We start from the raw sequence: 13,868 nt of genomic DNA, 5'->3' as shown, positions 1-13,868 counted from the left end.
TAATTGCCTCCCAAGAAGCATAGTGGAATTATAAATTCCTTCATCGGTCTCCAAGTCACATTGATCCTCTTCATCCTCGGTGTTGGAGAAAAAAGTTATGATTTTGTTCTTCTTTTCAGATCTATCACTGATAGCCAATTCAAAAGTTTGAAGTGACCCAATAAGCTCATCCACTCTCATGTTGCAAATGTCTTGGGCTTCTTCAATAGTTGTGACCTTTATGCCAAACTTCTTAGGCAACGACCTGAGAAATTTTCTAACCAGCTTATCCTTTGACATCTTCTCTCCCAAGGCACTAGATGAATCGGCAATGTCAAGAATATTCATGTGAAAATCATGAATGCACTCGTCATCTTTCATCCTGTGATTTTCAAATTTGTTATCCGTAGATTTTAGAAAAGTCACCATACGCACCTTCTAGTAATCATAGTTGGTGTCATCTAGAATAGATGGGTTGTTAACAAATCCTTTTTCCTTGTCCATAGTAACAGAAAATATCTTCCCTGGAGCTCACCCGAAACAAAACAAGGTGCATGCTCTGATGTAAATTGAAATTTTGGGACACAGATAACAAATGTCGTATATGATGTCACGACACTAAGATCAGGACATTGTCACAACACAAACAATTACAGTGTTAAAGTAAATAGTAGGAAGTAAATACCACAAGTCAATTGTTAACCTAGTTCGTTGCAACGTCACCTACATCTGGGGGCATCCAAGACAGAAAGGAAATCCACTATAATAGTATTAGTTTGAAGTTCTAAACAACCTCTGGTTGTACAAACTTCTCACCTAATCACTACCCTTGGAATTTCTATCTAAGACTCCTAGATATGAGACCTTTTTCACTTCCCTTCGATCAAACAACAGTGATAATAGCTTCCAATAATAAACAGAAGACACATTTCCAATAAAACATAATACACTCTTGCTTAAAAGCTCATGAGTGATTCACAATTACAACTCAAAAACTCAATCAAATTCAAGCATCTAAGTGATACGAGAATGACTCACAAATAACAATGAAAAAACTAAACCATAACAGAGACTATCACATACGCAACTTAGTTGTTTTCTTAGGTTTATAATCGTCCTATAAATAGCCCCAAAATAGCATGGGCTTCGGGCTAAATAATCAGCAGATCTAAATTAGACGGTTGCACAATCTTCTACATAATGAAATCAAATCAAATCAAATCTGATGTCTCCTTAGATGTTTTGTCATCCTTTCTTGGGAAACAAGGCAAAGGTTAAACCGACATTTGCTTCTAAAATAAATGCTTCTTGGACCACAAAACAAGTGAATCAAATCTTCAAAGAATCTTCACTAATCTCATGCTAAAAAAACAAATCTTTCAAGAATGTACAAACACAACACGCCACGATATCGTACAAGTATGTCAAGACATCTTGTCCAACATCTTGCTATTTTACTTGTTTTAACAAAATATTGCCAATCACAATACAAACAACCTAATAGGCTTCATAGAGTGTATGCTATAAGAGCATACCTGTTAAATTTGGTTGGCATTGTGATTTTTGTGGACAAGAGTGCCACTTGTGTGGATGCCGTCTATTTATGATACTTCGAGGATTTTGAGGGGGTTCATGAGTACAATTGAGGGATCATTTGTTTAGTGTACTTATATTATAAGTTATCTAAGGGTTGAAGGTGGAAGATAAAGCAAGTGACAAGCAGCATCGCACTTTTGAAGGTAATATTTTTTTGTTTTTTAGTGTTTGTGTATCATTTTCATTACATTTTTACAACGCCCTTACTGATGATTCGTGTGTTCCAACAATTTCCAGGCTTGGATCCTCTAGCACGTCCCACGCATCTCGGTTGGTTCTGTGTACCGACCTATATTAAGGATATGTCGTGTGCGTCTACATTTGCTCTGCTCATAGGGAACCAGGAGATAGAGTCGTTTCGAGGGTATCTTGATCACTTTGTAGCTAAGGATATGCACGTTAACAACTATGTGGATCACCGCGAGACGTAACCATTTAACAACATAGTGTTATACTCTGGATGGTTGACTTGCGGTTCACGTCTGACATTTCCTCATCTGCCTGAGTGCGTCATGCGACAGTTCGGCTACATCCACACTATTCCTAGACACTCTTTTGTCTTTATTCCTTCTGTTATAACACATAAAGATATGGATGTCATATTTGATTATTATCTTAGTCATCTGATACTGGAGGAGGCATTAAGTACCATAGCTGAGAGCGATGTGGACGGGTACATCAATTGATTCTTCAGAGTGTCGCGTTCATATATGATGCAGGTTGTTCCAGGAAATCCAATGAGGTCAGCTCATCAGAAGGTACTAGAGGAGGAGCAGGCATAGTTAGATCATATTCATGATAGATGTCATCATATTGTGGAGATTGCGCAGGAATACATTGACAGATGTATCTTTCCTTATGGTTTTGAGGTGAAAGAGGTCCTAGATGTCATTATGACGAAGGCACGAGAGACACTGATGTACCGGAGACTGACGGCCGAAGATCCCGAGGAGCTCTAGTCTAGCATATACTATAGTTGATAATTCTTATACTTTGAATTTATTATCAATTGTATTTTATTTCGACTTTATTGTGTATTTCGACTTCATTGTATATTGGCTTAGGACTTATTTTGACCATCTGGATTTATAAATCTCATTTTTTACATATCGATTATATGGTTTAATATTCATCACATAACAGATACCTTAACATTTATAAATTATCATTTTTATCTGAGTAATCATAAAATTAATTTAACTTACAATGTTTTAATAGATTATTGAGATGCATCACCGAATCAATAAATATTTAAAATAGACCTTTTAAAAATGAATGCATGGAATATTTTTAAACATTTTAGAAATGCATCTATAAATATTTTAACTTAAAGATAATATACTTCATCCGTCTCATATTATAATATAGATCAGATACATTAATTATTTAATTAATCTAAAAAAATAAAATTTTCATGAAAATATTTTACAACATTTTAGAGATGCATCTATAAACATTTTGACTTAAGATAACATACTCCCTCCATCTCATATTATAATATAGATCAGAAAAAATAAAATTTGCTATAATATGGAATAGAGGGAATATGTATAGAATATTCATCACAAATTCCATCTTAAAATCTCTTCTTTACAATAGCAACAGATAAAAAAATATATTTTATATATACAAAAAAATTAATATATTATTAATTTATTTGTAAAATCGAATACCGGGCATATCCTATTTTCTCTAGTTATATTTTATTCATCCAAGTCCATTAATTATATTATTTGGACGAAATGTATCCATTTTTATTTTTTAAAGTGGCAATCGCACCATGTCATATTACATCTTAAATTATATATTTACCAAGATCCTTAAAAATTTCGACAGTAAACAAATTGAGAAAAGAATTAAAAGTACAAATAAAATCTAATCACATTGCCTGCATTCTTGATAAACTATCTTTCGAATTAACCGGCACCGCAATAATGCATCATCAAATACACGTTAGAAAAATGCTCATAAATTGACAGATTAAAAAGAAAGAATAATTTAAAATAATTCCTACTACACTTTAACTATTTCAAAAGTAAGATAGGTAAGCACTGTTCACACACCGAAAGAAATGAGAAAAACATCATTAAGGTCCTCACTCTTCCCTATAATCTGGATTGTCCTTCAATATTACAAACCCTTCAAGAATTGGCGATATGGGAATATATCTGCAGAAAAACAACTGTTAGTATGAAAAAGACAAGAAAGCTTGCTCTAAAATTTTATAAGGTAGTAGAAGAATTACTTTTCTGTGGCTAGCTCTGCCCTATCCCCAGCAGCCAATAGAACAGGGGTGGAATGGGTCTGAAATCCAGTTATCGTCTTAGGACGACCTGCCTGTCCAACAACGTCCACTGCTTGACCAACCCGAACAGGCACTGAAAGAGGCTTTAAGCTCTCATCCACAGTCAACAACATCCTCGGCTGTTGCAACAGAATATAATTAAAACCAGCTTCAAATGGGGGAAGAGATAGAGGAAATGAGACTCAAACAAACCTGCATTGCCAAAACGAGGAAGTAGAGAACATAGTGATATTTTCCCAACACAATAGCTTTCATATCAAGGCAAGCATGCAACATAGTAATTAGTCCGGCAAGTGCTGTCCTGTAAAAATTGAAAGGCAAGTAATGTCAAATACAAATATTACAATGAAACATGTCATTTGAAGTCACGACGTAAATTAGGTTGCTGCTACATGACAAAAAGGTTTTACGTAAGAGACAACAGAAGATGGGAAAACTTACGGTGACAGTAAAGCCCGGTCAGAATGATAAGGATTAAGTGTAAGAAGTCCCTTTCCCAAATGTACAAGACCTTGGGCAATTCGCACCTGTAGGGCAGAAAAGAAAATCAGAGATCATTAAAACAACCAGAATTATAAAATAAGGACAGCTAGCTTATAGATGAAACATACACAAAATAGAAGGCTGGTATCCTTGTAGTAATAGCTTGAAAGATTGCGTAGCATGCCAGCAATTCGAGCATTGTTTGTTCCGGCGCCTATTAGACCCAAGGAGATAACAGCTGCCTGTAGCATACAAAAAAAATTTCTCAAAAAAAATAAGAATCATATCATAGACAGCAATGATTTAAGAGGCTTTGCCATCTTACCATTGCTACTTCTGAATCAGTATCATGGCTAAGTCTGCTTAAGGTATCCATAACATTGACCTGTAACAATCAATAAAAGAGTTAGCAATCAGCAAAGTAAACAAACATGAAACCTTGCTTAAGATTGCAACCAGAGTTAGCAGTGTCGCGACAAAAACACACAAGTTAAAGTCTCAAAGTCATGTTGGCTTGCTGACTCGGCAGTAAACTCGGTAACCTCATCCGAGTTCAAGAAGCAAGTCGTTTCACTTTTCCAGCGGCGGCATTTCAGTTTTCAAGATGCTTTTTTCTATAAATAAACCCTAGTTAGGTGAAAACGGGTCTGGGTCGGGTCATTTAATATTAAATGCTGATTTATTATAATTTTTACAAAATAGGAATGTGTAAAGACACATCAAACTTTCTCTTTTTCAAGAAAAATGCATAGTATCATATCATTGGAATGGAATAAACCAACTGTTACTGAATTATTGCAACATAAATTCTTTCTCCCATTACTTCTTCATCGTAAACATTCAAGCTTCCTCTTTCTCACTAACAAATTATTTAAACATAATCACTTCCTCTTTTCTCTTTCACATTCAAGCTTCTTCTTCTTCCTCTTTTTCTATGTTTTTTTTTATGAATTTATGGTAATTATCATGAACTTGTGAATTTATGGTTATGAATGTGAACTTATTTTGTATTATATAGTATGATTTTTTAGAATGTGTATGTAATTATACATACAAAAATATATTTTCCACCAGTAGTAGGATCTTACAATCCGTGCTACGATCCTCTACCAATTCTGCGTAAACTCTTGAGTTTTTAAACATTGATTGCAACAGTTGTTTACCATCTGTCATCTTTTCAGAACATGGTCATAATGTGCTCAACACTGATAAATAATGATACTAAGGTGATAAATAGTAGGTAGGCAAATCTATTTTACCTTTGGATTTGATATGCACAACAGACCAAGTGCCAGAGGAACTGCTCGGCGAATATTCTGCTCTCCATACTGTAGAAGATGTTCTAACGATCGAATAGCCATCTCAACACCTAATTCTTCAGCCATTGCTACCATAGCAATTCCAAGAACTGCCGGACCTTGGTGCATTTCACCTTTGTCAAGATGTTGTGAACAATGACCCAAAAGATTTTGCACCTGCATGAAATAAGCACCGGCAATTATAAACATTAAAGGCTGCAGCAGAAATCTTTTCATTAAAAGGTTAAGTATATTATAAGAGTATACCTTGAGAACATTCCCAGTTCCAGCATAGGCACATGACAGTAGTGTCATGTCACAATACTTCCTAATTTTTTCATTAAAAGTCTTTGAAACTTCAGCAGTTGCCTCCACATTTTCCTGTTACAGAGCACAATATGGAGTAAATATTACATGAGTGACTTTGACCCAACCTAATAGAAAAACCCCTCCCAACTATTCAACGTTCTCAGAAACTAAAGAAATAAGATTACAAATGCTTTGCAAATGTAGATAAGGCAATCTATAACACATCTACAAAGGTCCAACTTTGACTTGGACCTTGCATGGTGAGTTTTGTAGAACCAGGGTTCCTTTTAAATGAACTAAAAAGACAAAAGGACAACAAAAGAGGCAATTGAAACTGTCAATCGAGAAATACCTGCTTCCCAAGATAAAGAAGACCAAGGCCGAGTGGTAGTAGTCGTGTAAGGGGCTCTCCTAACTCTGACTCACTCCGGTCCATCAATGTAAATATGATTGCTTGAGCAACTTCCTCATTGCAAGAACCCACATAGATCAAGCCCAATGCAATTGCCGTGAAAGCAATCACATCAAGTGAAGCTTTAGGATCACTCAGAATAGGTGCCAACTTGTATCGTAGCTGAAAGAAGCAATCAGTCGAATTATATTAGCAAATAAAAAGGAGCACGCATCTCAACAAGGAGTATTACTGACAGAAACTACTCACCTGCTCATTCTGGGAACCTGCATATGCAATTCCTAATCCCATAATTGCACCAATTCTGGTCGAACTATCTTCTTTATCTATATAATCACCAAGGAGTGCCATTGCCTACAAAGGAATCAAATAAGGTCAAACACAGAAAATTAAAATATGCACATCATACTGAAAAGGAAAAAATAAAAGGAGCTCACAGGATCACAGTCATTCTTGATACTACAATTGACAATTCCAACTCCCAGTAATGCACCAGCGATGACATGGTTATCATTACTGTGGAAGTATTTGTCAAGTTGTGCAAGTCCAGAGTCAACATCCCAGAGTAAAATCATACCCTGTTACAATACAAGGGACAATATAAGCATAGAAAATGATATTAATGAGATCCATAAATCAGAAATTAAAAGAATAATGATGATTCAGTAAGAAAGTCATACCAGACTTGCTGCAGCACTAGTCTTCCCATGTTCCTTGTTTTTGAAAAGCCAATTTCCAGAAGAACCACTACTTGAAGAATCTGATGCAACGGTCATTAACTTATCCTGCACAACATAAATACAAATATCGAATCACAACATATGCAACATAAATTTTCTTGAAATATAAAGAAGGTTTACTGTACCTGACCAAACCCAGCATTAACAAAAGCATTAACAAAAGTAGCAGCAAGGTTCTGTCTAGCTGAGTCAACACTCGCACCAGCACTTGCACGACCATCAAGCAAATGTGCCTAGGAGAAAACAAATAAGAATAAAATGTGAGGATAACAGCAAATCAACAATGTGACACACTGCAACAACAACAACCAAGCCTTATCCCACTAAGTGGGGTCGGCTACACGGATCAAATTTTGTCATAATGTTCTATCCATGACCATGTAAAACAATGCGACACACTAGAGATAAAAATAGCATAGCTAAACACAATGTTTTTCTGATACCATTGAACATGAGCACAACCATAGATTAAATTCCAGCCTCTACACTAGCTTCATGTGGCCTTGTAAATTAAGTATATACAATTGTAATCAATAAAAGGCAATGTGTTAGGAAAAGCAGGGCTGCTTTAGTAAGGAGAGGATGCATGCCTCTACAAAGAATTAGAGCCCGGAACCTTATTAACCAAACTTAAAATCCGAACAAAGAAAAACAATAATACAGAAAGTAGAAACAAAAAGTCCTGATTCTTTAAATTTCAAATAATGGTATTTGCATCAATTATGACAAGAACATAAGAATAAGCTCTTCCATTTATTAATCAAGGCTATCTTATAGCAAAGCAACAAATTTTAATAAGAGAATCAAGTGCATCAAAAAGTATTATTTCATTTATGGTTAATAAATAAAAGTTCATTTTGTGAAAAAATGTAAGTAATGAATACAACAATTTAGTAGCAACTGGCAAACCAAATAAAAAATGAAAATAAAGCAGTTCTGTGGCAAGCCTGTCTGTCTATGCTTATACTTTAATTTATGGATGTCTTATAATAACTAAATAGTTTTTCAACCAAAAAAAAAGTCATTTTGACTTAAGCAAACAGGTCCTAAATTCAACAAACACATGACAAATCAGAGTCAACTGGGTCCCAAATCACATGCAATTTTCAATAGAAACTCTTAGAAATGACATGCAGCCATATGCCGTCCGCAAAACTAATACATGCATACCAAATAAAAAAATATGGTTCACTTATCTATCCTTTTGCCAAACTAAATTGTCTTAACCCTAGGGTTTGCAGGGGAAAAAGAACTCTAGTAATCCAGCTTTCATTGTAGGTAAGTAACTTCTGGCCAATACTTGTTCTAGCCAAGGATCAAACTCGGGTACTCCCTATAATTCAACCTCAACTGAAACTCGTTAAATATACTTAAACTCAAGCACTTGGTTTCCTTTGATCAAATTGAACCATATTTTAATCAATAAAAACTTAAATCTCAGAGCATTAGATGTAAGAACTTCACACGAACAGGGAGTCATATGTAGTCAAGTGTTCATTACAGTAAGAGTAAATTTAACATCAGAAACACACCTTGTATATATCTTCAGGGGACTTGGGCTCCATGACTTCAATATCACGAGCAAGAGTCAGATATCCTTCACTTAACTTAGAATTATTTATGATATCCTGCAACACTTCTCGGTCTTCATCATCATTAACCATTTCCTCGTCAAGCTCAAAAGTGATTCCCTGAATGCATCACAAAAACCGTCAAAAATGAGTCCCAAATATAATTTAGAGTGGAATTTTAAGTCTCTCTGACACCCTTTAGCTTTGCCATTGCCAACATATAGCTAGAGTTGAGCATATTAATTACAAGTAAAAACTGACATGCAACAGTTACATATATTATGACAGGCAAGGAAACTACGACTAAAAAATGTTCAAATACTAACACAAAATCCAGGACTTACATGGCGTGCAAGTATATAACAAAACTGCTTCTTTCGCAGCACATCAGCACAAGAGGTGAACACCTGCCTCACATACTGTTAACACTGCAGCTAGTTAGTTTCAAACCACAAGTTTTAAGGAACGCATTTTAGAAAAATCGGTTTTTTACAGTTTACAGTATATGGATAATCAATAAAGAGAAAATCAATCACAATAATTAAAGAATTCCAGTGTCACACCTGCAGGTTATCCAGGAACAATGCGATTTGAAGTGCATTTGGATATTCTTCAAATTTTAGATAGATTAAATATGCAATGTCCAAAACTAGCATATCATCTGGTCCAGGAAGATACCTGTAAAATTCAAAAAAGAAATTGCTAATCTGTCAGTAATTTTACCCAAAAAAGAAACAGACAAGACCTCATTGTCATGCAAATTGACGCTTACAACTCAAAATAGATCCAGAGCCAAGCCAATGGCTATATATCAAACAAAACTTTAAACTATCCTCCCCAGTTGCATGCGAAACTCCATCTAATAAACCTTTATTAATATATAAACAGACACTTTTTAAATGCTTTCCAATACAGAATTAATTATCTTCAGAGCCAAGGGAATGGCTACAGAAACACGCCATTTCAGTATATTCTGTTACATGAACAAATACCTTCCAATCCTTAGTGTTATTATATCTGAAAATACCTTATTGTACCATTTGTATCTGAGAGTGTCTTGAATTATCTCATAGAATAGAAATAGGTTTTTATTACTGGTTATCATCTTGATTAACTTCTCTATTCAACTAGGATTAGGAGTCTTGTATCCCTACAATAGGGATTAGTGCTTAACATTTCAGCACCAATAGATCATCATCACAACCTTAATCATATTTTGAAATCTCCATTCTTTCTCTCACTAAAACCCTATGACTTCAACAGTTGGTATACTCACAGACACCCAGAACAATAATAAATGGTCCAAGTATCACCAAATCACTTTATCACTTTGTTGTGTCCGCGATGATAACCAATGACATCACTTAACAATTAAATTATGAAAATTCAAACAAAATTACAGATATTGACATAGAATTAGATAGATATTGCCATACATAAGGGAAACCAAAGAAATGGGTGTTCGAGTTTGTGAAACAAAAAATCTTTGAACCACAAGACACAAAAGTTCAACCTTTATGATAAACTATTATTTTCTCTTTCTTCACAACTGTTCTGAAGTTAATTGATTCCCTTAAAATATAACATGAGGTCTGACTTACCTAGCTGAACTTGTGAGATACAGGCAAGTCCTTCTAAAATTTGCTTTGTCAACATGCTCGATCAACATATCCAGGTCTTCAACCTAACAATAAACATTCATTACATGAAAATGTCATTCAGATCACTATCTGAATAGGTCTGGAACGACCAAAAAAGGATGTGACATATTACCTCCATCAAAAGATCAACAGCTTCTGGTTCAGCATTATGCTGCAGAAAATTAAAATTTGTCAAGAAACAATTATTAGCAATCATCATGTAACACATCTTGGTGCGTCAATATTCTATATAAACATTATTTAGTAAAATGAATGCTATAGATGATACCTTCATGTGAAAAGCAACTATTTGTTGTACAAGTTCCATGAGATCATCAATTGGAGCCTCTTCACTCTGTCAATACAAAGTTAGAAAACAATTACCTATAAGCATAACACTTAAGTAAATTTGCAATAGTTAACATTACTAAAAAAAAGTACAGAAAATACTGCAGTGAGGGCATGTAAATTAGCTAGATGCCTAACCTGTCGTTTTGCATATTCTTGTGCAATTTCTCCAGCCAAATTTCTGACATCAAAAGAAAACATAAGATTGAAATTCACGATATAATCAACTCTTTTCAGTCAAAACTCCGTCACCAAAATTTAACTAGTGATCAGTTGTTTATAACAACAGTTCATCTTCAACAGTATAAAGCACAGACACAACACAAAGAAGAATAAAATAATTCTCACCTAACATATTCATGTCCCCATGAACCAATATCGCCCTCTGAACCTAGTAATCTGTATTTGAGACTTTCCTGACAGATTCAATGGAAACGGTCAATATAACAGCTAGATGAAAACTGTTGTGGAATGGTTTCAAAAGAAAAAGATTGGCTACCAGAAGAACCCAGTGGAGTGTTAGATTTTGAGGTTTAAAGAAGAAGGAGATAGAAAGGAAAAAAAGAAAAACATAATATGGGTGATGCAACTGGAAAGGAAAAGAGAGAATGTGTAGGAAAACGGACTATGGGAAAATCAGGTTTGAGTATTAAAAATGTCTTTATGAAGGTACACCCCCAAACTTTAACACAATCAAGGCAATAGCCTAAAAATTTATTCAGTTTCTAAATACAGCAAACTCACTCGTTCTCCTTCTGCAGACATTGTAAGGGCCAAAACTGACAATATGTCTGCCAAGTACTTCTGCAATAAGGAAATAAAAACCAGTTAAGCAGCATAATACCATACTGTTACTCCAATGTCATTCCTAAAACACACAAATAGCAATACCTTCAACTCTGATTCCGCCATAGTTTCATAATATGTCTTAAGAGTGCCATAATGTGGGCGCAGAAACTTCAGTGGCTTGGGAACTGAGGTCATGGAGCTGGTTGAAGTACGAATTTCTTGTCTACAATACAACCATAGATTCCAATTTCAACACACAAACACACAATTTAAAAAAAAATAAGTCAATTCCCACTCTAATCAACATCCGTTCACTTAATCACTTAAAGTGAACCCTCAACTATAAAATTAGGTTTACCTCATGCTCTCAAGTGCAACCTTCTGCAATCCAGGCTCGGAATCCTGAACCCTCTCAACATACAACTCGAGTTGTTGCTTCAGAGCCAAATCCTCATCTGACTGCACGGATTACCACAAAAACAATTGAATTTGTTTACCTCAAGCGAGCTTAATAGACACGCGAACCGTTAAATAAGTAGTGGAACAACAACAAAAATCGAATCCAGGCTGTTCGACTTACCAGATCTTCACTCTCGATCTTCTTCTTTGCCGCTGCTTCGTCTTTGGCGGTTCCACTTGTGCTGGCGCCGGTACCGGCACGATTAGCATCGGGAGCCATCGGAGAATGAGGAGTGGGAAACCCTAAAGTGGAGTTAACGTGAAATTAAAAGGGGATTGAACTACGAAATAGAAGAAGTGAAAATCTCGCGAATTGAGTTTTGGTGGTGACTGCTAAAGTGAAAAAACGTGGGACCTTGGAGAATTTAGAAGAGGGAGGTTTCTTGTTGCCGAGGATTTGTTATTTTTTCAATGGGCTACTATTTATAAATAAGGCCCAATAGCTTGGGTTTTTGGGCTCCTAGGTTAATTTTTAAAAAAATGGGGAATGCTCTTTTTATCCCTAGGGATGCGCCCTACACTGAAAATTTAAAAATATTTTTCATTTATTCAGAGATGAATCTTTCGATGCATCCAAAATCACGTTAGTCCTCATCTTTCTGAGATCCACTCCATTTTAAACAAAATATAGTATGAAGATGCATCTTTGTATATTATTTAGGTGTATTCGAATATGCATCCGTGAAATACATCATGTACTAATTTATGATGTTTTTATTCACTTAGTCGATTTAATTAACAACTCGGTGAAGTTTCCGGATATGCACATCTGGAAATATCAAGCGGGAAATTGGATAAAACATCACCTTGCATGATATTCTTCTTCATGCTCAAACTACACTTCATTTTCAAAACCTTTAAAAAAGTGTCTTTCATTCTCAATCAACCTTTCAACACCAAAATATCATTCTTGTATTTAATTACATCAAAAGAAATAAAATAAGTTGGAATTATAGGTAACGTTCGTTCATTTCATCCCATATTCCTTACATTAATTGTTGTTTGAGTTAAAAAAAATGAATGTTGAATTCGTATATGTGTCTTCAGACGAAGTTTGGTGTGTTCCGGATATGCATCTCTGAATCGTCCTGATAGTTTTAGTTTTAAAGTTGTTTTTCTGTTATTGGTGGTATTAAATATGGTGCACCCGAATATGTTTCTCAAAGCTATTGTGATTGTGGATATTAAATTGGTCGAAGTGAAGTATGGTGTTAAACTGGATGAAGTGAATGATGATGTTAAACCGAGTGTTCGGTCGGTTGTTGTCGAGGTAGATGTTCGTACATTATTTATAAATAAACAAGAGTTTATTGTTCATATGCTACAATAGGTCTGCATGGAGGGCGGAAAATTGGGGTTTGGTATTGTAATAGCAAGGTCTGACAATAGTTCGGATAGAAGACAAACATTTGTAATAATGAGATGAGAAAGAAGTGGCATGTACCAACTATAACACCCCAAAAACCCCACTTACAAATATATATAATTATTGGTAATTTCAAATACTCAAGTATAGGGTGTCACACACACTTCATTATCACATGCTCATTTTTATTAAATTCATCACAACGGAATCAACAAAATAAAATAACTTTAATAATCTCATTAAATAATTCAAATATCTCATAATTAAAAAGTATCTCAAAACTTCTCAAATGGAGCAAATAGGGTTAAAAACAAAATACTCTCAAACTCGAAACACAGTAGAAACGTTTCCCCCAAAGTGTTACATTATCAAATCAACACGACTAATAACTCAAAACAAAAAAGATAACGAAGAGGCCAAACATGTCATCCTCCAAGTCAACAGCTACTAAGGGCATCTACCTGAGTATATGCCCCACCGAGGTAAAGTACAAACACCAAAAATAACAGGGGTGAGAATACATTCATATATAGATAGTGTGCATAAACAAGAAGGATAGATAAGTGACTTTGA

General features: G+C 35.0%; 1 protein-coding gene across 1 annotated transcript; it reads right to left on the bottom strand.

The window, feature by feature from the left end:
- Positions 1 to 3,468: 3,468 nt before the first annotated feature.
- On the bottom strand, positions 3,469 to 12,318 carry LOC127101247 (26S proteasome non-ATPase regulatory subunit 2 homolog A). Its single transcript, XM_051038607.1, has 25 exons — positions 12,051 to 12,318; positions 11,829 to 11,929; positions 11,573 to 11,693; positions 11,426 to 11,485; positions 11,030 to 11,097; positions 10,820 to 10,862; positions 10,623 to 10,688; positions 10,467 to 10,505; positions 10,295 to 10,377; positions 9,257 to 9,371; positions 9,038 to 9,112; positions 8,655 to 8,813; positions 7,248 to 7,355; positions 7,063 to 7,167; positions 6,820 to 6,960; positions 6,632 to 6,736; positions 6,323 to 6,544; positions 5,929 to 6,042; positions 5,623 to 5,838; positions 4,689 to 4,748; positions 4,492 to 4,605; positions 4,322 to 4,407; positions 4,073 to 4,181; positions 3,821 to 3,999; positions 3,469 to 3,743 (listed from the first exon to the last, which is right to left on the bottom strand). The coding sequence occupies exons 1-25, from the start codon at positions 12,147 to 12,149 to the stop codon at positions 3,671 to 3,673; spliced, it is 2,661 nt and encodes an 886-aa protein (XP_050894564.1). The 5' UTR covers positions 12,150 to 12,318; the 3' UTR covers positions 3,469 to 3,670.
- Positions 12,319 to 13,868: the final 1,550 nt, after the last annotated feature.

This window comes from Lathyrus oleraceus, chromosome 7 (genome assembly GCF_024323335.1).
Source record: "Lathyrus oleraceus cultivar Zhongwan6 chromosome 7, CAAS_Psat_ZW6_1.0, whole genome shotgun sequence".
NCBI classification, from domain to species: Eukaryota; Viridiplantae; Streptophyta; class Magnoliopsida; order Fabales; family Fabaceae; genus Lathyrus; species Lathyrus oleraceus.
This window is presented reverse-complemented; position numbering and strand designations above follow the sequence as displayed.

Excerpts from the sequence above, each read along its gene's own strand:
- LOC127101247 (XM_051038607.1), bottom strand. The coding sequence starts at position 12,149 with ATGGCTCCCGATGCTAATCGTGCCGGTACCGGCGCCAGCACAAGTGGA. Across the intron at positions 9,113-9,256 it reads TGTTCCTGGATAACCTGCAG|TATGTGAGGCAGGTGTTCAC; the intron begins GTGTGACACTGG and ends CAGTGTTAACAG. Across the intron at positions 6,043-6,322 it reads TTCTTTATCTTGGGAAGCAG|GAAAATGTGGAGGCAACTGC; the intron begins GTATTTCTCGAT and ends GCTCTGTAACAG.